The sequence below is a fragment of the Neltuma alba genome, unplaced genomic scaffold (genome assembly GCF_004799145.2).
Source record: "Neltuma alba isolate B1F8T4 unplaced genomic scaffold, ASM479914v2 tig00012607_pilon, whole genome shotgun sequence".
Lineage (NCBI taxonomy): Eukaryota > Viridiplantae > Streptophyta > Magnoliopsida > Fabales > Fabaceae > Neltuma > Neltuma alba.
Window position 1 is genome coordinate 102,639 of NW_021637052.1, and position 27,203 is coordinate 129,841.

Consider the following 27,203-nt stretch of genomic DNA (forward strand, 5'->3'; position numbering starts at 1 on the left):
ACGTTATTGATACAAATGGGCATTCACAGGAAACCAAAAACAACCGTCTAAAATTGGGAAGTAATTAAAAGCAAGTGATTCTTTAACTTCGAGGATGAAATGGGACCTAGCAAGGATTATATATTCCCCCTTGTATTTCATGCCACTGGATTGACATCCTCACATAGATGCTGTTAGTGAATGATACAACGTCGGGCTCAAAAAAAAAAACAAAACTACTTGCAAAAATTTCTTCAGTTTACATGCTAAAGTGCGTAGCAAAGTGCTCCAGGCAAGAGAAATAAATAATATGGTTCAGTGAAAAGCGTCATGTAACATTAAAATATAAACTAATACTTCCGGTTCTTAATATAACGTCCATTTAACTTTTATTTTAGTCATAAATATTAGAATTCAATTTATTTTATTTCTTACAATTATCTATTTTTTTCAAAATAGTCCTTCCAATAATAGTAGTTTTAACTAATACGCTTGATTAGTAAGAATATTTTAAGAAAAACAAGATTTATTTATTATAAATAATTAATTTAACAAGTTTTCTTATATTAAAGATAAGAGGTATACTTTAACTCAGAATGATAGAATTTCTCACCGTAAGGGCCAGAAACTTGTTGAATCAATGATCAAACACACCTAATGGGTACTAAGGCCCATTTAATGAACTTGATTGGCAAAGCTAAGCCTTTTTTTTTTTTTGGCTAGATTGAAAGCTTAACCATCCTTATCAAACCTGAAATTAGTAGTTGAAGTGACCTGAAGTGTCCATATTCTTTTTTTTTGCTAAACACAAATATCTTCATATTAGAAACAATTATGTTCAAAATAGTGTTGCATATCAAATATAAGCATCTCTCCTAATGAAAATCGAATATTCGTTTACCATGACTTAACCCCTTTTACTCAATCCGATCTTTATTGTTTGAGGTGTTGACATTTGACCCTTCAAAAGCAGCCATTTGAGAATTCTTCTCTTTCTATTGGGGGCATTGGGCGGAGGGGCAGATGGTAGCCCGAGTCTTTTTGCATAAAAAAGTTTCCAACTTCAGGGCCTAGCCTTGAAAAAATGGTTTTAAACAGATAGCATGATAGCCAGAACTTGTATATTTGTTTTTGTTATGTGTAGATATCCTGATGTTAGAACTAATCCTATGTAGAACAATAACAGACATTAAATATGAACACCTATCCCACCCAAAATTCAAACCTTTTGATTTACTATGTTGCCAGAGATGTTAGACTCAACTCATGGTGGAGCGAACCTATACTGTCTGCTAGAAGCATGTTTCGCGTGGGTATTTGGATGTGTCCATGTGCCCACATGAATGCTGGCCTCACAAGCTATGTACAAGTGTCAGGTCATAAAAGTCATCCAATGAGTTCACAACTGACGGTTCCCGTCCTTTCCATAATTATGGCGTATTCTGTATGCATACTCTCTCAAACCTCTCCACAACAACCTACAACATATGAAAGTGCAAGTACAAGCATCATAATTACCTTTTGAGAGAATTCATGTATTATTTGAGGAAAAGAAAAGATGAGCAAAATATGAAGACAAAAAGAAAAAACGGCACATAAATTGGGTGGTAGATGAATTGAGAAAATATCTTGCTGAGTTTACCATTGCTAACCTTATATGTTCACCCATAACGCATACAATTTTTGGGAGGAATCTCCATATTCTATCTTTGAAATTATCACATACAAACACCAATATTGAGAAACCATACGATCTCACCATCACACATCATCAAAGGGGAGAAAGGCATCAAACCCTGACATCACCGGTCAATGTGCAAATGGCAATTGCTACGTCGGGTTTCAAAAATATAAAAAGTAAACAAGATGTTTGCTTTTACTTTAAATATAAGATCTTAATCAACTCTATCTTCTAAATTAATTATTTTTTTCTCAAAGTATCTTTTTTTCTTATACATAATAAGAGGTTTCTATTAAAAGGTGGTTACTACAATACACATAATTAGCTATTCTAGGAAAATCAACACAGATTTATTACAAATTAAATAAATAACTTAAATAATTTTTTTAATATCAACTAATTAGTTATCTAATTTTTATATTAAGGATCGAAAAAAGTATCTCGGTTTTTAAAACAAAGAACTGCATGCTTCTTTACATATATCTCTTCTTAAGGACAGAAAATTAGAAAGCACAGTTTTTGCCTTCCAACCACAAAAATTTCTCCTACCCAGAAGTAGAGGAAACAAAAAGAATAAAGAAATTATAAACATGTAAAGAGGTAGCATGATTTTTGAAACCGAGTCTAACTTTTTCAAATCGATGACGCATGCACAATGGAAATGAGCCCTTAGCAATTTGATCAATGTCCTTTAATGATATCTGATCATGCTCTCTTGGCTGCAGAGAAAAGGTTAACTATGAATGGCCAATCAAACCTGTTGGTGAGTATGAGTGCCTTGGATAAGTCACTGCGGAATAGTGTGGCTCCCAATGAGACGGCCTACGAAGGAAGAAGAGAAACTAGAGAAAATTAAAGTTGCTCCCAACCATTAGCCTTTGAAGAGACAGAAATTGATGCAGAAGAATAAATAACCAGAAATTACAATATCCAACCCGATTATTCCAATATAAGCATACAACCTTCATTTATAATTAATACTTACCGACCAGCCACAAGCTCTGGGACTTCTCAAAGAGGTTGAAAATGGGAGAATATGCATTCAGTGGTATAACTATCGGGTGGCATTAATTATGAGATTGTTTCTCGCTTACTGTTTCTATTGTGACATCCGACGCCAGCGCGCGTGTTGAAAATGTGAGAGGTAACTGATGTAAACACATACCATTTTGCATCCAGTTTTACCATAAAGTGTGTATTTAGTCCTTTATTTTATATAATGTTTTAATTTAGTTCCTTAACTTTAAAAAAAATAAAATTTTAGATCCTTAATCCTAAAATTATTGACAAAAAAATGTGATGTTGAAATATTATATATTGATAAAATATTTTCAAATATTAACATATTAAGTTTAATGTTCAAAATAATCATGATTGTTACAAAAAAAAATTCATTTAAGCCTCCCGTTTTTAGGGTTAAATGATCAAAAATGTATTTTTCAAAGTCAAGGAATCAAAGTGAAATATTATATAAAATTAAAAAATTAAATGTATAATTTATCTTTTATTGAGTGGTAATAGGTTCAAATCTCCTATCATCACTACTGGAGAAAAGACCTTTAACGGTAGTTAAAAAGGGCTTTTCACAACAGTTTTTAAGGCATAATGAATTCTGCTAATGTTGTAAACAAAGCATTTCACGGCTGTTGAAAAAGTAACTTTCCATGACTGTTTCATAATGTAACTGTCGTGAAAAGTTTTATCTTAACAACAGTCATTTTGTGTAACCACCAGTATAAAAAATCCTTTCACGGTGATTAAACAAATAACTGCCATGAAAGGTCCAGTTTTTTTTTTTTTAAAAACAAAATTTGATTCAATTTCCTATACAACCTTCTTGCAATGTCAAGCCAATTACAAACCAATTCCAATTAGCATAACAAAAGAATGCAAAACTATTTTAAGACATAGATTCAAACCTAATACTAACATAACTAATGTTTTCAATTCTTATTCAATTAACTACACCTAATAATCAAGAACTTAACTAATTAATATTTCAACTAAACATACATAATAAACAATGAACAAAAATGTGAATGACTTAACTAATTCACATTTTTAAAGTTCTCAAGCAAAGTTGTTGACAAAGTATCTCTTATTGAGTTGATTTCTTTAGGATCATATGGCACACTATCTCGAAATGCCTGTAAAGTCATTAGTCAATTGGATCCAAAATGTGAAAAGACTGAAGAATTACAATGTAACCTATATTTAACTTATTTAACTTCTTAGTAACCCATGTTTCAATGATGTCATTCATATAGCGGATGACGTAATATCAACATTCAACACTCTCGGGTTGACAACAGTACTAACAAAATGAAAAATAAAATTGAATATCTAACTTTGATTATCTAAAAATTTGTAAACATTAACTTTGGTTATCTAAATGATCACTGCCGCAAGTGTACGGGCTCGATGTAATAAAAATTCTAGAGTAATCTAGGGTCGTACCCACAAGGAGATTGCATTTTTACTAATCCAAATAAGTAACAACAAGAATAGATAAATTGATTGATGAGATATAATGAAATAATAAATTAAAAGTAAGAGAAAATCAAATATAAGGGGAAAATCAATCACTAAAAGCGTTGGGGTTCAGGAATTACCCTATGGGTTGCTAGTTTCTATCCTTTGAATTGACTCTTTAATTTATTATAGTGACAACTATTCCTAAAGTGTCCTAATATTCTCTCGAATTATAAGTCCCTATTTCATTAGAGTTGAATTTGTTCCTACGACACTCAAACAACTAATTAAATGTTGAAGCTATGGTCTTAAATCACCATAAATATCTAGATCTATCCCTAGCCTAAATATTTATGTCTACTTCTCTAGATCTAGGTTCTCTCTTCACCTCCCAATCCATCAAGATCACCCATAATTTAGATTCAATAGTGGCCAATCATAAAATCCATATGAAGAATAAGAGAAATAGATATAAAAATCAAAAGATATTCATAAAAGCCACAAAAAGAGTCAAAACAGAACCAATAAAAACTAGCTTCCAAGTTGGACTATATCCTTACCCCAACTGGGGAATTTAGAAACTCATGATAAAATAAACCATAAATAGGATTGTTCTAAGATTTCCAAACATGACAGAATAAAGAAAAAAGAAAAGAGGAATAAACTGTCAAAGGATCCAATAGAGGTCTTCTATTCAGCTGCTGTCACAAGATGAACAAAGATAGTAACTTCATTAGTTTGCTGTTGCAAATAATGCTGTGTTACTGTATCTGGGAATGCTTCTCGATGCTTGCTCTCTTCTCTCCGTTCGAATTCTCGCTGCTGCCAAGACTGTGCTGCCTTCTCCCTTTGCGTCCTCCTATATATATAAATATATGAACCTTTGATTGCTTCACGTAACTTCACTCAAAAACTTGATCCAATCTCTTTTTTTTTTTTTTTTTGTGAACAAAAGGTGACTAAGTCACTACACTAACAACCCTCTCGGGATACTAACTCCAGCAGCATCTTCTTCCACAATTTGTAGTAGCTCCTCTGGCAGTGTCGTCCACATCATCCTGTCTGTCCCATATCTAAGACATAGCTTTGCCAATTGGTCTGCACATCTATTTCCTTCTCTAAGCGTACACATAAACTTCACTTGCCACTCTCGTAGTAGAAGACCTTCTGTTCTTCCTGACAGGTCTGGGTATCCTCCTAGTCTTCCTGTTCGAAAAATTTGCTGCACGAGTTCAACCGAGTCACATTCGACTTCAACTTGCTTGAACCCCATTAGCCAGCATATCTCCAAGCCTTCAATGATTCCCCATGCTTCTGCAGTATATGCATTTCCTCCTGATAGTCTCTTCGTGTATCCTTTGAGCCATTCTCCTTGATCTCCTCTTATAACTCCACCACATCCCGTAGTGTAACTTGATCCAATCTTTTGACTGCGGGGTCCATGTCTCTCATCCAAATCCCTTTCCTTATAATGTATATGGATATATATTATATTTATTGCATATCTTTTACTCCCTTTTCCTTTTATAATTCTTTTTATTTGCTATCTTGTATTTCCTGCAAAATAGCAAGATCTGAGTAGATTTTATAGCAAGATCTGTTTTTATCCCATAATTAATAAAAGAGAGGAAAATCTATAAAAGATAATTAAATAAATATAAGATATCCATAAATTTAACCAAATACATCAAAATATACACCTATTTAATTATAAAATATAGACTTATCAAATTCCCCTGCACTTAATCTTTTGCACTCCTGGACAAAGATGTGGAAAAACATCATGATAAACAACTGAAAACAAGTAGAGGAATTAATCAAGTTCGAGCACAAGAGTGAGAATCAATTAATTAAATTCTTCAGGTCCATCCTAGTTATAGCATAATAAATGTAATGGAATCAATTTCTATGAACACAATTAAGATAGAGGAACAAGATAGAAGAGAGCACTCCTAGGGGTATAATTGTTTCACTCATCTCAGCTTTTTCAGGGTTCTTTCACTCAAACCTACTTAGACTAGCCCCCTACCATAGACTTGTAATAGTTCTAAGTATCTACAGTCAGTTACATATGCGTTCTTTAATCAAGAGGTCTTTATAGGCTTGTAATGACGGGAAAAGGTCACATGGAATGGAATGTGAAAAATAGAAAATAATAGCATGCATGTAATGATAATTAAATAGCATGAAATCATGTCATAAGGGACATAGGAGTGATAAGTGAGCTAGTAAGAGTTGATATGGGTGTATTTTTCCTTTCCTTTTCTTTTTTTGCTTTCTTTTTCTTTTATTTTGCTTTTCTTTCTTTTTCTTGAACATTCCTTCTTTTTTCTTATATTTTTCTTGCGCCATTTTTCTTCTTCTTCTTCTTCTTTTCATTTGGCACCTTGTATATAAAACATGTAGCACAATATCACGATAATAATAATTTTCTGACATAAATAAAAAATGCTATAAAAATTTTCATGTATATATACCTTTCTATAAAATTGATGGCTAATGAAAAGTGATAGGCCCAAAGGGGGTGACTAGGGATATATTATGTGTATGGCTTGTGTTTGGGATAAAAGGGGCTTAGAATTAGAATGCCTTTATCAGATTAAAGAATCGCACATGAGTTAGACAACAACTAAGAGAATTAAGACAAATTCTGAAGAAAAACTAGCATAGGAGGTAATCACACAATTAAAAAATTTAAGGCCGAGAATACTTCCAACAAGGTTATCTCTCTTACATTCCTGTTCACAGAGCCTCACTGAAGACTTTGATTGTTCTCAATGCATTAAATCACTTGTGTCTTAGGATGGCTCTTAGAATTTTAATCAATAAAAATAATCACAAATCAACATTGGACTTGAAAATTCATGCAAGTATCAGTGCAATCAAGATGGTAATTTTAATGAAAAACAGGAGTCAAGAATTTAAATTCAAAAATTTTTTCAATAATAGGGCATATTCAGCTAATCAATCAGTTCATTCCCTCCCCTACACTTAAATAAAACATTGTCATCAATGTTACAGAAAGTAAAGAAAAAGAGAAAGGAAATAATACTCCCTGATTTATTTCTGATTATGATTTGGAGTTCTCCCTTAAGTCTCTTCAATAATGCATCATCTTTCTACACACAAAAAATCTGGAGCGAGATCCTTATGGAAAAAGAATTGTGGGGACAATAGACAATAAAATAAAATATGAACAAATTAAGAAAAATAAACAAAATAAAATAAATGAAAAGTTATTAGGTTGCCTCCCAACCAACGCTAAATTTAATGTCTATAGCTAGACGCAGTTGTAGTGGGTTTAGACTTCCTTAAGAGAGATGGATTTTGATGTCTCAACCTAGACTCCTTCATAATATAACTTTAAGCATTGTCTATTAACCACAAATGTCCTTCCGTCATTAGCTTGAACTTCAACAGCTCCATACAGCTTTACATCTATAACTTTAAAACATCCAAACCACCTTGATCTCAACTTACTTGGGAACAGTTTCAAGCTGGAATTAAATAGTAAAACTTTTTGTCTAACTTTAAATCCTCCCTTCAGAATTCTTTTGTCATGCCAAGTTTTAGTTCTCTCATTGTATATACAAGCATTCTAAAAAAACTCACTTCTAATCCCATCTAACTCATTGAGTTGGAGAACACATTTGTCACCTGCAGCTTTCAAATCATAGTTCACAGCATGCACAGCCCAATATGCTTGATGCTCAATCTCTATAGGAAGATGAAATGACTTGCCATATACTAGTCTGTAAGGAGACATGCCTAATAATGTCTTATATGCAGTTTTATATGCCTATAATGCATCATTCAACTTTAGAGACCAATCTTTCCTAGATGCACTTATAGTTTTTTCCAATATGCCCTTTAGCTCCCTATTAGAGACTTCTACTTGGCCACTAGTTTGAGGATGATATATGGTGCTTGCTCGAAGATGACACCCATATTTGCCTAACAAGAATTTGAACTGATGGTTCCTAAAATGCATCCCATTATCACATATGATGGCTTTAGGAACACCAAATCTAGAAAAAAAAAATTGTTTAACAAATTTGACCACGTTAGATGCTTTGTTATTTGGCAATGCAACAGCTTCTACCCATTTAGTAACATAATCAACAGCAACAAGTATATAGAGATTACCATAGAAGGGAGGAAAAGGCCCCATAAAGTCAAGGCCCCAAATATCAAAAGGTTCAACCTCTAATATACTTTGCTATAATAATAAGTTTCAAAATAAAAAATGATAACTTATTAGACTTATTTTGTAATTATTTTTCTTATTTGGGAACTCATTGCCATTCTCCCTATTTTCATACTTATTAAGGTAAAATTAAGATTCTACAAATAAAAATAGATGACAATATTGAGATAAAATTTTGGATCGCATATCTTTGAAGAATAAAAATAAGAATTTAATTTAATTATTCATAAGTTTGGGGAAAAGATCAAGGCAAAATCTCAAATAAATCCGGCTAAAATATCTAAATCCAAATTCAATCCTATACTTTTGACAAATTTTTACTCAGAGGCTTAATTAGGAATTGCTAAATGTTGTTAAATAACCAAAATACCCATTTTTAGTTAAAAAGAAAATTTGATTATTTGACCCCTCTGAGTGATCCTTCATTTTTTATGATTATTTTTTAAGATAAAAAAAAAAGTAATTTTACCGTGTTTAAAATTTGTACATATAATTAAAACCATTTGGTCAAAAAATATAACTAAAGCCATTAAAAATATTTTAATAAAAAATGTTAAATTAGAAATATAAGTGGCCATTATATAAATATTTTTTATTTTCGGTCTTATCATCTACGTTTGTTTTATTTAGTAGCAATGTTGGATTCAACCGAAAACATAAATTATACAACTAAATATTAAATATTTCTTGCGATTAAAATATTTTAAAATCTTAAAATTAATTTTTATAACCTGAAAATAAATAATATTCATTTAAAGACTGCTTATATTCCAATTTAAAATGTTTTATTAAAATATTTTGAAGGTTTAGTTATATAGAAAAAATTTCAAACACTAAAAAATTATTTATATGTTTTTGTCTAAATATAAATAATAAGAGATGATGAATCACCTGAGAGGGAAAAAAATAATCGATCAATTTTCATTTTTAATTAAAGAGGGGCATTTTGGTCATTTTAAAATGTTTAAAAATTCCTAATTGGTTCTCATGTCCTGATTAGAAATGTATTAAAAGTATATGCCTTAATTTGGATTTAGATATTTCGACTAGATTTGATTGGGATTCTCTAAAAAATCAAGTACTTCTAATTTTTTAACTATAAGACTCATTTTTTCCTAAATTTTTCTGTCATCTTTAAGCGACAATTAAAATGAGAGTACATTACCCAAATCTCAAGGTTGGTTAATGAGAGTTATGATACATGAACCCAACACACCTAGAGAGAGGCCAATTATTACGCAGATTGGATTGCAAATTGGCGTCTAGACTAGGTTGGTTTTCAGCTTTTGAACGGTCCCCCTAAGGGATTGAGTTTGCTGCTGTATGGAGATATGCAGGCCTGTTGTAGCCCCAGACTTGTTTCAGTGATGAATGAATAATTTGGGTGTTTTGGCCCGTTTTCCATTTAAAAAAGAAAAACAGAGAGAGTATACCATAATTTGAAAAATCCATCTTTTCGCATAATTTTTATTGGATGAGTGTGATTTTTAAAAACAAATACATGTTAAAAAAAAAAAACGTATGTAAAATCTAAACCATAGGCCCATCACATCCAGTAAAATCGACGGCTTTGTATTTGTAGGAGAGAGAAGGACTAATTTATTATTTTATAGGGTAGGAGAGGATGACAAGGCGCAGATGGAGAGGAAGAACAAACCAAGAAGACAGCTTTGCAACAGGGGAATTGGATTCTCTCCACTACCCTTCCCATCCTCTTCCCCTCCACTTGGCCTCTCGTTGCCTAAAGAAAATCCAAACTAAATCTTTGTAAAGCTTAAAAATGGCATGTGTCATTGAATTTCCACTCCAACAATATCAAATAAAACTTCCTTTCGGTAAATCTTCAAACATCGATCTCAAACTATTTTCAGCTTCGGCGCAAGAACTATATATGTATTCCACAATTATTCTTTGAGTCTTCCTTTTTCAATTCTTAGCCGTTCAGTCATCAATCACCAAAGATACAGAAATAATCTTCGGACTTGAATCTTCTAAGAAGAAGAGGTTGCTCCGTGATCTGCGGAATCTAGGATTCCTAGCCTCTCTCGTTTCCTCAAGTTTACTAAAAAGCAATCTAATTATTACAAGTTATGAACTTGATATTTCCAAAAGTAACTGCTTTATATATATATATATATGTATGTATATATGTATATATGAATGTGATAATCTTCTTGTTCTTTCTTTCGTGATTCTCTTTTCATTCCTCAGAATCAAGCAACAACCACAAAAATGAGTTCAAGGCATCGACCATTACTTGCATGCACTGTATCGATCTTAGCAATGGCGGAAATTGTCTCCAGAAAAGCTCAAGATCTCAATGGACCATTAGGCATAACATATAGAACAACAGCGAAATTGGCCATATTTGTGATGAGCCCTCTAATCTACGCCGTGAAATATCAATGGTCAGTCATCGTCTTCTTCGTCGATTACCAATTTCTGGCGATCGAAAAGACGATCAAACTCTTTTGCCCGTACGCATCACACGTGTTTAACAAGATCGAAGAAATCTTGCTTATGATCGAGTCCCTGCCGGAAAAATTCGACGATAACATCGACAAGTTGCCGGCGATAATCTACCAATTCTTGTTCTCAATCAAACAATGGTCATTGGTTCATTTGATTTATTGGTTGAGTTGTTTGATCTCAATGTTGAATCGCATGAAACAAGAAGATTCGAGGATGAAAGACATAGATATGGATCATCATAATCCTAATAACCTGCAGCGACTAGTACCACAATCAGATTCTATATATACAATTGAAAGTTTCTGCTCTGCAGTACAGTGTTTTCCAGGTGAGAATTATAAGGATATGGAAAAGATATGGGAACGGATGGATTATGAAGGTGCAAGTGAAAGAGAAGAGAATGATAATAGTAATATAGATAGGGCAAAAGACAGTGCAAGTACTGTGAAATTTAGAGATATTGGAAAGAGAGTAATCATGCAGGAAGAACATCCCATTTTGCAATTGTTTGAATCTAACTGGCTATCAAGTTAGGGTTATAATACCCTCGTGAAATAGACACATGGGATGGATAGGTCAGAAAAGAGGGCCGGACCCTCTTATCGATGCCTTTTCTCTTATGCAAAAGCCTAAATCTAGTCATTATGTGAGTGATGCTTGGGCTTTTCACTCTACCATCCTTCATTTTCACAAGTTATGAAGCGAAACTCCAAATTTTCCTTCTGTTTTTTTTTTGGGGGTTAATTTTACTTGTTTTATGTGCTCTTTATTTTTTTCCAATATGACCCAGTATCTTTAGGGGAAGATACTATATTCAATAGAAAAAGAAATTGTAATTAAATTTATAGATTGTCGATGAATGTATCATATACTTATTATACTCCTAATGAGGGGTGTGTGTCTATATATATATATACACACACACACATATCAATTTTCAGAGGTATATAATCATAGCTAGAACCACCATTATGTACTTTTAATTTGGAAATTCTTAGGATACGTTTGCTACCGACATTTCATCAAGTTTTAAACAAGAGTGGGGAGCACTTTCTATGTTTACTACAAAGACAAAAGGCTAAGGTGCAAATTTGTTCATGAAGTTTTTAATCAAGAGCGTTGGGCATTCGGAAGTCTTTTTGGATACAAATTTGTCCTAAAAGTTTAAAATCATAACAATATTTTTCTCTACTGTAATGTTAACAGCCAATATTAGTTTTTAACAATAAGGTGCAATATTGCATCCAAAAAAAATTTCGAGTGCTAGAGGCGAGAATACAAGCCTATCCGGCCTATAGCTCTGAAATTTCAAAAATACTCCAATTTGTTAGGCCCGACTCTTAAGCTAACGAGCTCAGGGCCGGCTTGTGGGCGTTCGGCCTGTTTAAAAAAAAGAAGCTATTTTTCATATTTCTCACATTTTTTATCAAAAAAATGAATATAAACCAATAAAATTATTAATAAAAGACATAAATATGAATAAAATTAAATCACAAATACAAAATATCATCATATATAAATATCCTTCAACATCCAAGAACATTTAAAACATTCATTAACAAGATAACATCTAAAAGTTTCATCTACAGTGCAAATGTGCAATAAACAAACACTATTATTAATCTTTTGAAACTTCATTATCACTATAATCAATTACTCTTCTTAGTAAGTATGCTTTTCTTTCGTAACAAAAATATCAATTTTTTCTTCTTTATAAGAATTTCACTTTTAAATTTTACAATTTAGCTTTTATTTTACTTTAATTTGAGAAACATTATTGTTGAAACTTCTAAATTTCTAATTCAAATTATAGAATCACAAGTTATATAAGTATAAAAATACTCTCTTATCAAATATATATAGTTTAAAAATATCAACACATATAATATAAATCAAATCATTATTAAAGTCCAAATTAACCTATTTTTTAAAAATTTAATTGGACAAATTATTGCCTAAAACTAAATAAATCAAACTATTCTGTGAAATTTAATTTTAAAATGATAATAATAACTAAATATTTGAAATATCATTAACAATGTAAAAAATTAATAATATTAGAATTACACAAAAAAATTTAAAAAAATTATAAAATGTCTTAAATGGGCCGGTTCTCAGTTCTACAGGACCGGGCCGGTTCTCAGTCCTACAAGACCAGCTCGTTTAAGCCTTCAGCCCTGCAGGGCTGGGCCCTATAGGGCCTATTTCCCATTTGAGGAAAAAAATTTTAAATGTGGTATTCATAATTTTTGGGCCTAAACCAATCAGCTCGACGAGCTAAACCTGTTTTCTCGGCTCTATCGGGTGTCCAATGCTCATGAACAAAAATTTCTAGAGTAAATTTGCACTTTACCACCAAAAACAAGCATAGAACGCTATGTTAATATGAACCATCTAGATTAATTTTGGATGGTTTAGATTCAATTTAAATTTATTTATGTTTTAAATAATTTATTACTTTAATATATATATAATTTTAAAATAAAAATAATCTTATAACAAACACATATTTTAAAAAATAAATTTATCATTAAAAAATTACAAATTAAAAACTTTAATATGAACCATTTTCATCAATGGTCCATATTTTATCACTATGATGAACACCGTGTGCTCAACGTTATGATAAGCACCTATGACTTGAGGATCTGAGTGGGTGAAAGACTCTAACATGAGATTACTTCAGGCTTCTTTTGATTTTCGGCCGGAAGATTTTTTCGCATATGCATGCATGTCACTAATATATAATGTCAAATTCATAATAAGCTACCTTATTTGTTATTTGTTATGACCCGTTTGTTTAATTTTTCATTCAATTCCATGAAACAATTTTTTCACTCTGTTGAGCTTTTGAAAATAATTACTTTGAAGTTCAAAGTGTTTTTCTTTTCATTTACTCATTTTTTTGCCAGAGAAGAAATTCATATAACTGAAATAACCAAGGTACAAGAGTTCGAAAATAAACAGCAAATAATAAACAATAAAATTTGAAGAAAATGAAATTATCCATTATCCCAAGAGGTACGGCAGCTATGTATCACGATGGATGGAGGAGACTTGAAGAGTAGGAGCGGTCTCAAGTCGAAACCCAATATAATCTACTGGGCACGACGCAGCCAGGAAGCTTTTTGAAGTCCGGTCAGCAACCGAACCCGCCTTAGCTTGCACGGAATCCACACACAGGAATAAAACTATATATTTCGTCCCTTCCATATAGACCAAAGTGTGCAGCAAAGCACAGCCTTTTGCCGAGGGGACAGAGCCATATTACATGAACATCGAGACCACATGGTAAAATGAGGAAAATCCCAGGAATCAAAATTAAGAGAAAATTCACTTGCAAACCAAGTCATTTTTTGCCCAATGACATTGGAGTAAAGCACGAGAGATAGATTCTGGTTTTTCTTTGCAGATCAAGCACAGCTCAGATACACAAGATTTCCTTTTACACAGGTTAACAAACATGGGTAGAGCATTATGGAGAGTTCTGCAAAGAAAGTTCTTAATGTTGTTTGGAACTCTTACTTTCCTAATTTCCGTCCAAAGAGGTTTAAGGTGTTGGTGGAGAGTCCTTGCAAGTCTCCATTATACTACCTCTAGTCCTTAATATAAGACTTTGTTTGATTTTTATTTTGGTTCTAAATATAAGACCTCAATCTATTTTGTCTCTCATATTTTTTTTTTTTCAAGATAGTCTTTCTAAGAATGATAATTCTAACCAATAAACTTAATTAACAAAGATATTTTAGGAAAGACAACACCTATTTATTACAAATAACTAACTTAATTTATTTTTTAATTTACTTAAATTAGTTAAATAGCTCTTATATTTACGACATGAGATAATATTAGACAGTGAACATTTTAATTTGGCGACTTTATAACCCTCTTCAACCTCGTAGACACCTCTTCTTCCACCTGTCCAGGTCCATTTGTCTTCTCTTGATCTTGCACTTATGACCATATTGAGAATATAATATTACCTCTTGTATTTAATATAAAAACTAGTTGACTAATTTAAATAGACTAAGAATTAGTTATATTAGTTGTTTTTTACAAATAAATATTATTTTTTCTAAAATATTTTTGCTAATCAAGTGTATTGGTTAAAACTATTATTATTACGAAAATTATCTTGAAAAAAAATAGATAAATATGAGAGACAAAGTGGACTGGGATTTTATATTTAGAATCAAAATAAAAGTCAAACGAGCTTTTATATTAAGAACCGAAGGTAGTAGCATTCTTTTCAACATCACTAATCCAATTTTGGAGCAGAGAAATATTCCAACCCCTTCAAGAAAGTAAATCAGCAACAAACCATATTCTTTAGACTTTCAAAGGTACCGGGAGATAAAAGTTTCTTACCAGGGAGATCAATTAACCAAGGGTTCCGCCAAATACGAGCGTCTCTGCCGTCACCAGTGCTCTTACAAATGTTGCCCTTGAGGATTTCGAAATCTTCCAGCAACTATACTAGACCATAACCAAGAGGCCTGGGTTCCTTTTTTCTGTTAATTTATAACCAAGCGTAAAATAGCTTCACATTATTTTGGAAAAAAAATATGGTGAAATAAAAGTTACATTTATAAATATTATTATGATTAGAAGATCTAAACATTTTAATATTGTTGCAATTAATTTAATGATAGTTTATACTGTATTTTTCGTTTTCTCTTTTATTTTCTTTAATTATTGAGATTCATAGAAAGTCTTTTAAGAACTCAACCTACCTTGCAGTATATTATTGCTGTTGAATACTTATGTTGTCTTTTTCACTCACAAAAGCTTTATCATCGTTGTTGTCATATATCCAGCCCCACAAAAAAGCTTTTTTATTATAGATTCTAAAGGTTTAATTTTTGAATAGCTCGTAAAGTTTGAGCTTATTGAATTGATGAAGCTTTACCTTTTTCTCCTCTCTACTTCTCAAAATAGCTGTTGCACTAAATTCATACCGCCAGTTAAAAATGACCTGATCGGTATGAAAAGAAAAAAAGTCACTATTCACACGGATTATTAAGTCAGTACAAATAATATTTTCTGCATTAGTTAATAACAAAATTAGTCAGAAAGTTACAAAAAATTTTAAAATACTTCACTCCCCTATTCACATGTTTTTCCCCCAAAATATCTTTATTAATTATAAAAAGTTCCCACCAAAGGGTAATTCCAATAAATATAATTGAATTAGATAGTTTAGGAAAGTCAACGTATATTTATTATAAGTAATTAATTTAATTTTTTTTAATATTTTTAAATTTATTATCTAACTCTTATATTAAGTACTAAAGGTAATAAATTACTAACAAAACCTTCCACACGAGTTGATGCTTACAAGGTACAACTTGTGTAAGCAGTTCAATTTTTTTTTTTTTTTCGTGTACGCATGTTGTTGTTTTTCAACTTTCTTATTTACAATAATAGCCAGACTAACTAATTATAGCATAAATCAGAAACAGCCAACTTTAAAATCAAGAGAAAATTCCTTAAAAAGCTAACTGAATGATCCAAATTAAAATTTGGGTTACTAAATTTATGAAATCTCTAATCAGGTTGAGTGACTCAATTAATTAGGAATTTTAAAATTTAGTGAAATGAAAAGAATAATGGCCCTGTGTGATTAAAACTTAAAAGAGAAAGCAAGTAAAATCCTTCGTGTATCAGGGTCAAAGCAACCTGAAAAAACCCTAAACCCAACAAACTTCCCTTCTCTCCTAGCAATCATAAAATTAACAAAAACAGAGCAAGAACTTGGTAAAGCACAACACAACCTTTAAAATTAACAAGTTCATTAGGTAGTTCACAAGTTTCAATTCCAAACTAACAACTTCCTTTTCAACACAATACATTGCATTAAATATTGACTAAAACTTCATTAATCATAATACAGCATTAAAAGTTAACAAGTTCCATTGCGCAACTCACAAGTTACAATTCCAAATTAACAACTTTTGTTTCACCACAATGCATTTGCAATATATCTTGACTAAAATTTAAGCACGATATAGCCTTTAAAATTCACAAGTTAAATCACGGTTCCAAATTAACAACTTCCCTTTCTCCATAGAACATTTTCGACAAAATCTTGAAAAAAAGCCTGAGCACAAGACAACCTTTAGAATTAACAAGTTCCATTATACAGTTCACAAGTTTCAATTTTAAATTAATAACTTTCTTTTCTCTACAATACATTTGCAATAAATCTTGACTAAACCCAGGGGCATTGATGTATTTTGACCAAATTTCTAAAATTTTCTTTGAGTCATATGATCTTATTAAAAATCTCATGAGTTTGCTGACCCGAATTAAAATATGGCGTGTGTAGTTGGCTTTGTAAGAAAATTTTTCCTTCAATAAAATTACAAGCTATTTCTGTTCAAACAATGCTCATTGTCTAATGCTGCAAAAAACTTCAAGTCCATTATTTTTAATTTGAACTGATTGCCATGCTATTATTGTTTAATTAACACAGTCTTTCACTCCATTACCTTTTTTTTTGGTTCACAATATTTTATGATGGTTGCATTACAAACTAATGAAAGTCGTGTGGATGAATATTTTATACGGCACTAACAACAAGACATGTGAAATATATTGATGATGAATGTTATGTTATGGGATGTGGACAAAAGTATGCATGTACAATTAGTTTTGCAATTATGGATAAATTTGCTTTATAATTTTTATGTATACATTATTTATTATATATTAAATTGATCATGACTGGTTTGACAACGTCCTACTGTTGACCCCTTGAACCATAGCCTTAATTACATGACTGATCCGATTTTTGAAACCTTAGTTACACCTTCATGTTACGAAGATATGAGCTTGCTTCTTTATCTCTTTGGTTGGAAGGATATGGAGAGAACGGAAGGGAATGGAGGAGAAATCGTAATGAGTTTGATTTCAAAGAAAATAGGAAAGTGAGATTAAAGTTTTTTTAAATATTTTTTTAATTTACATTTCTTTATTAAAATTTTAAACTCCGTTTATCCCTTCTTCTTGTTTTTTTTTTCTATTCCAACTAATTAGAATCTCCTCCCCTACCCTCTTCTCCGACTAAAAAAGGGGTTATGCAATTTTTAAGTTGAATGGCGATGAATGAATAGGTCATGTTTTTCTTTTTGTGGGTATATGTGATAAGTATGTAGTTATGTACTAGCAATGAAAGAGAAACCTGGAGTGCAATAACGGGTTTCAAATTAGCAAAAATGACAGAAATGCCCTTTTGTTGTAAGGGAAGGAAAACTCAAATGGATATTTTGAAATTGAAGCAAAATGGCAGAAATACCCTTTTGTTAATTTCTATTATGAAATTAGTAAAATGAATTGAAAATTTGTTATTACCGCCTGAAGTTTAGGAATTTATATTTTTCTCAAGTATTCAGGTTAAAATTGTGAATTGTTAATTTATATTCCAAAGTTGTTACTACTTGTTGAAATGTAATCAATACCTATACAAAAATATGAATGACTTGAAAGAGTGGCTTTGCTACTTGCTAAGCAAAAGTTGTTAATACCTATTAAAATATGATCAATACCTATAAAAAAAAAAAGTTGCGAATGACCTAAAAGAGTGGCTTTGTTATTTGCTAAATGGAAGTAGTTAACTATTGAAATGTATTAGCTCCGATTCTAATTAGAAGACTTTATTTGTAGTTTACAAACGAGGTATAATTAGAATCGGAGGTAGTAATTAATACCTACATAAAAGTTGTGAATGACTGGTAGTCAAAGCTAAGTAGTTTTTTTTTTTTGAGTTGACAAAGCCAAGTAGTTAAATTATAAATTTTTTCGCATTATGTTAAAACTACTTCTAATTCGGTCCTAATTATAAAACATCATGTGTAATCTACAAATAAAGTCTTATAATTATGATAAGAGGTAGTAGTAAAGTATTGGTGGTCCAATGGTCATTCTTATTTTGGTAGAAATCACTACTGGTGGAATCAAATCCCACCTCCATGCACTTTCCAAAAAAAAGAAAAACAAAACCAAGAAGCTCTGGTAGTGGCCAACTGTCAGTGAGGTCTTGGAAAACCCTTTTTTTTGTGTGAAATAAAGGGCATTTATGTTATTTTCTTTAATTTCAGAATGCCCATTTTAGCTTTGGGAAAAAACAATAAAATATCTTGAAAATTACTCAATGACAAATCAATATGGGTGAATTTCAAAATTTTAATTCAAACTCCTTGTACTATTTTGAAATTTTCAAATCTTGCAAAATTACGCAAACTCCCTTCACTATTTCTCTTCTAAAATTGTCACCTCATCACCCTTAACTAGTTTTTCAGCCACCAAAGCTCTGATGCCAGTGACCCCACCAATGGTTAGCCACCGGAGCTCTAGCAACATGTCACCAGAACTCTGAAAACCGGTTGCCGAAGCTTCGGCGACTACTATTTCTTATATAGTGACTACTTTTTTTAGCTATTGATTATATTTGTTTTTGGAATTTTAATGACTACTCTTGTTTAGCTACTAACGACTCTTATATTGCGATTGACTACTTTCATTTTCAAATATTTGGTGACTATTCTTGTTTAGCTATCGACCACACTAGTTTTCCTATTGACTACTTTTATTTCAAAAATTCAAAAATGCATCAAGTATTGTTGGGTATCTAGTTACTACTTTTTGGTTTGTTATTTACTATTCTTGTGTTGTTAGTGGCTATACAATAGTCATCAGAACTTTGAAAACAAAAATAATTAATAGGAAAACTATAGTAGTCAATAGCTACATAAAAGTAGTCATTAGGAGTAAAGGATAATATTGTCATTTCACGATATTTTAAAATTCCAAAATAGTACAAAGGGCCTGATTTGGGATTTTAAAATTTATCCATCCTAATTTGTTCTTTAGCATTTTTTAAGATATTTTAGTGTTTTTGTTTTTCTTTCAATTTTCCTTAGCTTCCCTTTGTGACATTATTAATTGTTAGCTTATTCAGACTTCATATTTTTATGTTCTTTTTCATCATTTTTCCTTCAAATTACTCAGTTTTATATCTATTTTTATCCATGACTTATAGTACATTTTTGCCATGAAAAAATATATTCATGGAAAAGCATAATTTTTCAAAATCAGTATAATAGTGATTTTTTTTAACTCTGAAAATTAAGTTAATTAACTAACAAGCTGTTGGCTAAGATGGTAAGTGGTCTCGTTCCCTTAAGGAGAAGAACACAAGTTTAAACCCTGAAAAGTACATTTGTTTGAAAGGTTTTAACCTTAACGCTCTCGGTCCAACAGAGATTAACCTCAAGTCTAAATGGCTTATAGATATTGCGAATTATACTAAAAAAACATAAGTTAATTAATATTAATTAATATGGTTTAGAAGACTTTTTTATTTTCCCAACATGGAGTAGAGAATGATTATTTTCTCTCTAGAGAGAGTATTTTTTTTTTCTTGGCCAATTTTTCACGCAGTCACGTTAGGTAGTAAAAATGGCACTTTGGGACCTTGCTAAAAGAATTATGACAGTCAAAGGCATTAATTTTGAAATTATCAAATATCTGTTGAAAATAAAGTTATAGTTAAAAATAATGAAAATCTAAGTTAGAAACAATTACTACTTACGGTGCTAAATATAGAACCCAGTTGATTAATTTGAAAAAATTAAGAAAGCTAAACTATGCTACATAATCTCTCTAAATTATATCTGTCATTAGATTGCAAATTAATTTAGAGAAAACAATAAATATAAGTATTTTAAAATAACTTATTTAACTTTTTTAATCTTCCCAAATCAGTTAAAAAAACTTAAGTCAAATTCTTTATCTATTTTTTTGTTTTACATAAATTTATAATTAAATGCTATTAAACGCTAATATTTTAAAAATAGACCATATGTTCATGCGTAATTGAAGAACTTGATATAATAAAATATAAAAAACTTGATATAAGTATTATACATCAAGGATATGAAGTAGCAACAATTATGTTAAAATATAACAAATAATTAGCAGGTGACTCAACCAGCCAGCAATAGTAGTGTGACACATTAAATAATCCAAACCCATATTTTATATTTATATAAAAAGAAAAATGGAAAACACGCGCATAACCCAACACATTTTTTTTGTGGGAAGAAAAGATAAAATTTATGAAAAATTAGCAGAGGAAGAGAAGAAACAAAAAATCATAACTACATAGCCCTGTACATCTCGTGGCTTCCCACAAAAATTGATGGTAAGCAGCAAAAATCAGATAGAGGGGGCGACGGAAGCAAGACAAGAGAAGTATATAGATACAAAGATTTTTTACAAACCATTGGAGCTTAAATGTGATAAATAGAATAACTCTTGCTTTTGGAGAAAAATCTAAAAGGCTTCTCAATTATTCTTCTAGACAATGACTTACTCATCAGAGGTTTTGTTTCTGGCTGAGAAACAACCATATTCTTCTTATTATCAGGTTCAGGAGCAGGGGGACACAAACGTATCTTAACAGGTGAAGGATCTCGTCGCTGCTCTCTAAAGAGCATCAAAAGTTTCTGAGCTTTTTCTTTCCCTCTTGGGGTCCCATTTACTGATATCAAAACCAATGAAGGTATTATACCTTCTCTTAGGACCTTGTGGCTACATTTCTCATTCCCATTACACAAGATTAAAAGACAAGACACAGCTTGTTCTTGCTCTAAGAGCTCACTAGATTCTAGTTTCTTAGCCACTGCATTAATGAGTCCTGGGGTTGAGATTATTTCCTCTTTTCCCAAATTAGAAGCAGCCAAATTTATGAGAACAGGAATGCATTTCTCTGTCCACATGCTATTATCATCACCCTGGCCTGCAAGAAGGGACAGAAGGCCATTGATGATCCCAGATGAAAGGAGGTTTGGAATATTTGAAGGGACAGTGGAGAGATTATAGAGTGAGTGGAGAGAATCTTGTTTGCATTGAATTTCGGTGTCATCTTGAAGGAGACGGATCAGGAACTGGACAGCCTGAGTCTTCCCTATCTTGGTCTTGGCTTCTTCCAGGCAAGAGAGATTCAGATAGAGGGCCGTTGCACAACCATATGAACTTGAGTTAGAAATTTCCTCCAGCAATGGTAACACTCCTGCCGATAACATAATTGCCTTATTTCTGTTCAAAAAGACAATAAATAAATTATTCAAAATATATGTGGTTAATGATGCTCCCTAAAAATTTCCGAGAAGAATCGTTTCCTAAGTTTACAGCGCCAACATGGCTTACAACAATATCATGTTCCATATCTTTGGAAACTTCAGTCACATCCTGCAACTGAAAAACAATGTCCAACTATTTTGTTCATAAAACATGCTAATAAGGAGCATTGGCCTGAAAACTGAAGGAATAATTACAGTGTAAAAGAAGTATAAATAATGTTTTCTAAAAATCAGCAAATCTGTCACATAACAACAGGACAGTAATCATTTTGCGAGTGTTCTGTAGTGAAATTGCGTAAATATTTACACAAACAATTGTCATGTCTTTTACTAAAGTGCAGTGGCGGCTGAACAAATATCAGAAAAAGAGGCCCAGACAGCAATCACGAAAGTTGTGATAAGTTACAGTATAACCATATTTTTGTGATAGTTTAAGTTCGTATGGCAATAATAAAGGATATATAGAAGGCACTACAAAATCCCTGATGTGGCCTGATCTTGTAATAACAATAAAATTAGTGTCGTTCAATGTTACGAAAATGCAAAGGGTAGAACAGATAGTACACCTGTTGTTATTCACAGCAAGGTTGAAGAGAGCCATTGCTCCACTTTCCTGAGCTTTCAGATTCCCTTCAGACAGAGCTGACTTTAGAAACTGCAAAAGTGCCTCAACAAATCCATGAGCTCCCATATAATTCCTGGCTTCCTCCTTATCCCTCAGTAATATCCTTAACTGTTCGACCACATTGCACTTTGTCTTGTAATCTGTCTTTTCAAGCAAAACTTTCTGCAACCTCAGATACTGCTCGGTATCTTCCTCCGGTGCAGACAAAGCTTCGTTTTTATCTACTCCGGCTTCTTCTGAGACGCCGCTCTCTTCTAAAGGAACCACTTTGACACCATTCGACTTGCATGAACTCAAACTATTTACAGCTTTTGAATTTGTTGATTCAGGCTCTGATAAAGCCAAGGTCGAGTAGTTAATATCAAAAGATTCAGGAGGGCGACCAGGAACAGGGACTCCATTCTGTTCACACCAGTTAACAACGAGACCCTTAACACAGTAATTCGGAATCAACAAAAGATGATCGAGTTTCTGTTGTGTCTTGGGGCAAGTATCGTGTCCATCTCTGAACCATTTCTCTATACAAACCCTTTCATATGTTTGACCGGAAACGATGATGACGGGATCACACATAAGTTGCAAAGATATTGGACACCTCAACTCTTCAGGTGGAAGAGGCATCTGACCTGATCTCCTATTGATTGGATTTAAATTAATGGAACAGCGTTTTGAAATCTCTCTTTCAAGGGCCTGACATTGACTATTAGGAACACTGCACTCAACAGATCCCTGAGTACTGGGAGAACAAGGAGCGGAACCTTGTGAATCATTGTCATCAGAAATTTCATTTTTAAATAACTTGGAATATTTCCTCATGAGGTGTAGAAGATATGCAACTATTGATTCCTTCTGATTGTCTTCCTCAGCCCTGGCTCTTTCAATGAGCTTCTTGAGAGCTCTTCTTTCTGTAAGAGCTTCTCTCGAAGATGTGATCCCAAGTCTAATAGCGCACTGGTGAAAACACTCAAGCTCGCTGGCGTCATTAGAGTCGCTACATTGTCTCCCTTGATGTAGCAGTTCAATTAAATCAGCACCAACTTGCTTCTCCAATGGGTCAAGTGCAAATTTTACACCCTCAAGTTCATTCACAATCCCCTGAAATGAATAAGGACCATTTATGAAGAGGGTTCGAATGCTTTCCAGTTAGAATAACAGAAAAGGGCAACACCTATGCATGTGCATATTCATACAACAGTCGGAATTGAGCAAACACAAACCGGATGGTCTACATTAAGTTTTTCATTCTAGTGCCAAAATTTTCAAACTTAGATGGCATTCCTTCAGGATGAAAGGATGAAATTAAATACTAACGATAAGCCCCCACTCTCTCATGCACGAAAAAGGCACAAAGCATGATTCATCATCAATAATGTCCACTTCCCATTATTAAGGCTGAAAACTACACATTTAAAATGTGAAAACATCATCAGAATATATGCTTCACCCACATACGGAATACTACAACATGAGCATGCCACTTTCAAACAAGAAAGACAAACTAGAAAGTCATATTGTTCAGGTACCTGACACTGACATGCCATAGAACGCGGAACAATATCTTCCACCTGCATAAGGCCATCTTTAATAGCAGATTTAGACTTTTCAAATTTTAGAAGAACGGCATCCGCAGTTATAGCCTGCATAAGTATAATAACGCATTTCAGAAAAAGTGACTTCATCAAGCCACAGTTAAAAACCCATTCGATTTAAACCCACTATTTATTGTCATAGGCATAAGGGAATAAATAAAGGCATGAACTCATACCAAGTAAAGTTTACTACACTCTGAACAGTGCTGAAGAAGATTCTTGGCCTTCTCTAGGGCTACGTGTAATGAACATAAAGCCTCAATACCAGCTTTGCTCCTAGGCCTAGCTGCTTCTAAAGATGGAAATATTGACAATACTTTGCAATACAGTATAGAAAGAGCTTTGCACATTTCTCCATGTAACTGTGTGATAAACCAAATTTACATTGTTTAGACTACATTATTGGACATGAACAGGAAAGAAACTAGCTGCAACTTGTGAAACAATGGCTCAAAAAACCAAAACAAAAAGAAGAATGTATCATCATACCTTGGCATCACTTGCTGCAAACAGATTTTCTTCAACCTCGGCAGCATCCATCATTCACTTCTTGGTGCTAAATAATCTCAACTACTTTAGCTGTTTGGTCAAAAAAAAAAAAAAAAAAACTTTAGCGCCCAAGTACATGTTAGCCAAAGGGGTGAAGAGATATTATTACTTATTTATTTTATAAATAATAACAGCATGGTGAGACTGATTTTAACTAGTGTTTAGTAATAACGCCCATAAAAGTAAGCAGAATAAAACGTTGAAGGCGATGAATGTAATAACCAAAATTTACTGAACAAGCAAACAAAAACAGATCTAGTTTTATGGCGCGGTGTTCATCTCATAATGAACTCTCCTTATGCCGTGAACACAAAGAACAGTGAAATGTACATTCTATGGGGCACTGTGCTCATCACAGTTCCATTCAGGACGTAATCCGTGACACAGAAGGCCAAAATAAATAAATGAATTAAAATGAGATAAGGGTCTGCTTATATATAAATCACGTACAAATGAAAAAAAGAATATGCGGTAGCTGAAGCTAGAATACGTAGTCACATAACTGTCCTAGGGGGAAAATAATCCTAAAATCCAAATGGCAAATAATTAAGAGAAATTTCAAAGAAAGGAAAATACAAGTACATCAATGAACACATTTCAAAATTTCAACGAATAGGACATGGAACGCAGAATATTGACTCAGAACAAGAAAAGATAGAGCAATCGAAAATTATTTGGGTAAAAGTTTTAATCATTATAATTTATAAGAGTGTTTGGATAAGAACAAAATTATGGCTTTAAAAGTGTTTTTCAGGTATATGAAGTAAATATATATAGAGGAATGTGTTTCGATTTGCGAAAAAGTATTTCTGAAAAGTGATTATAAGGTTAGCCACCCTAGGAAATCGGCTAGAGACTCTTACTTCCTGAATAACACCAAGTCGTTCCCTTTGTTCAATAACATTTCAGACCAGATACAAACATAGAAGACTTTGAAAACAGAATTCCTAGCTCCGACGCCCATTAAAACAAAACCCACGGAAAAAAATCTTCCGCAATACAATTTCCAAAATGCAAGAAAAGGACAAGCATTCTTCGTTGCAGAAAATGAGCCGTATCACCACCAGTCGCCAATGAAAATTCTTATTCAGAAGCAAAACAGAGTCCCATATAGGGGGAAGAAGAGAAAAGAGAAATTTCAGACACAAACAACAATATAATCAGTAGATGCGAACAGAGAAACAAGATTAGGATTCGGGGCAAATACTTACCCACAGAAAATGCAATCAACTAAAGCCTCTTCATATAATGACACTTCTAATCTAAAATAGCACTTGTCGGAAGATACGTAACTTCATTTACGTCAAAATCAATGTGCCAATTTCTCAGAGGACCCATACACCGGAAAGAGACGTTAAAATTGTAAGAAAAATATGGAAACCGTTGAGAAATAGAACTTGGGTTTTGATTAATTTGAATGAAAATAACACAACGAGTCAACGACCATGATGTGTAACTTTAAAAATTTCCATCTGGGAAATGAGCATCTTAAAGACAAAAAATCGGAAGTTAAAAGATAAAACTTTCGCCGCTGTCATCCCTCCCGTTTACCGGCCCGCAGTTGCCGACCTCCTAGTCTATCGGCGGCTAAAACTTGTCATAACCATAATTAATTAATTATGGTCCAAACGAAGAAAAATTGGTTCTTTTCGGCTTTTTTTGGGCTTTTTGTTAGTTCTTTTTAAGTTTTTTGCCTTTTGCCAGCAAAGTCTTTTTTTAAGCTTTTATTTCTTAAAATTAGTAAAAAAATTTATTAAATAGATAATTCATTCATTTAACCATAAATAGATTAAGTAATGCAGCTTGAAATTAACTCCAGTAATTAAAATTTATAGGGATAATAATAGAGGTAGTTGAATAATAATTTTTTATATAAATTTAAATGTTTTTAACATGGTATTAAAACCTTGTTCGGATTGACTAATCATACCAGTAAACTAGTGAACCAGCCCAGCCAACTTATTTAACAGTTTTAGAGGAGCCAACTGAATTGGATTTTATATATTTTTTGTTCTTCATTGATTCTAAAATAATATTATTTTAGGTTTAAAAATTAAGAAAAAATACCAGCATATCATATTTGTGTTTTAATAATTTTATTACGTATTATTTATGGTTTAAATATTATTTTAATTATGCGTGATTGGTTTTATGGTTTATACATAAATGTGTAGATTAATAGCTTTTTATTTAAATATTATTTTAATTATGCGTATCGGTCTTACTCCAAGTTGACATCCATCGACTTGAACCATCAATCTTTTAAATCATTATCTTAAACTCATCCTTGCCTACCTAAACAAGCCTGATTTTTTTTTTTTTGACCTGATAAACAAGCCTGATTTAAATTTCTTTTATGGGAAATGAATTATTTGAAAAATACTACTACCTCCGGTCCTTATTATAAGACCCCATTTGACTTTTTGTTTGGTTCTAATTATAAGACCCCAATCCATTTTGTCTCTCATATTTATGCATTTTTTTC

General features: G+C 32.3%; 1 protein-coding gene across 1 annotated transcript; it reads right to left on the bottom strand.

The window, feature by feature from the left end:
• Positions 1–20,956: 20,956 nt before the first annotated feature.
• Positions 20,957–24,733, bottom strand: LOC114729158 (U-box domain-containing protein 6-like). Its single transcript, XM_028916131.1, has 5 exons — positions 24,659–24,733; positions 24,346–24,531; positions 24,104–24,217; positions 22,522–23,675; positions 20,957–21,911 (listed from the first exon to the last, which is right to left on the bottom strand). Exons 1-5 carry the CDS (start codon positions 24,710–24,712, stop codon positions 21,104–21,106), a joined length of 2,316 nt encoding a protein of 771 aa, XP_028771964.1. The 5' UTR covers positions 24,713–24,733; the 3' UTR covers positions 20,957–21,103.
• Between the last annotated feature and the right edge of the window lie 2,470 nt (positions 24,734–27,203).

Bases quoted from the DNA above. Each gene is read 5' to 3' on its own strand.
- LOC114729158 (XM_028916131.1), bottom strand. From the start codon at position 24,712: ATGATGGATGCTGCCGAGGTTGAAGAAAATCTGTTTGCAGCAAGTGAT. The intron at 24,532-24,658 runs GTATGATGATAC...TTTATCACACAG, and splicing joins TTGCAGCAAGTGATGCCAAG to TTACATGGAGAAATGTGCAA. The intron at 24,218-24,345 runs GTATGAGTTCAT...ATACTTATGCAG, and splicing joins AGTGTAGTAAACTTTACTTG to GCTATAACTGCGGATGCCGT.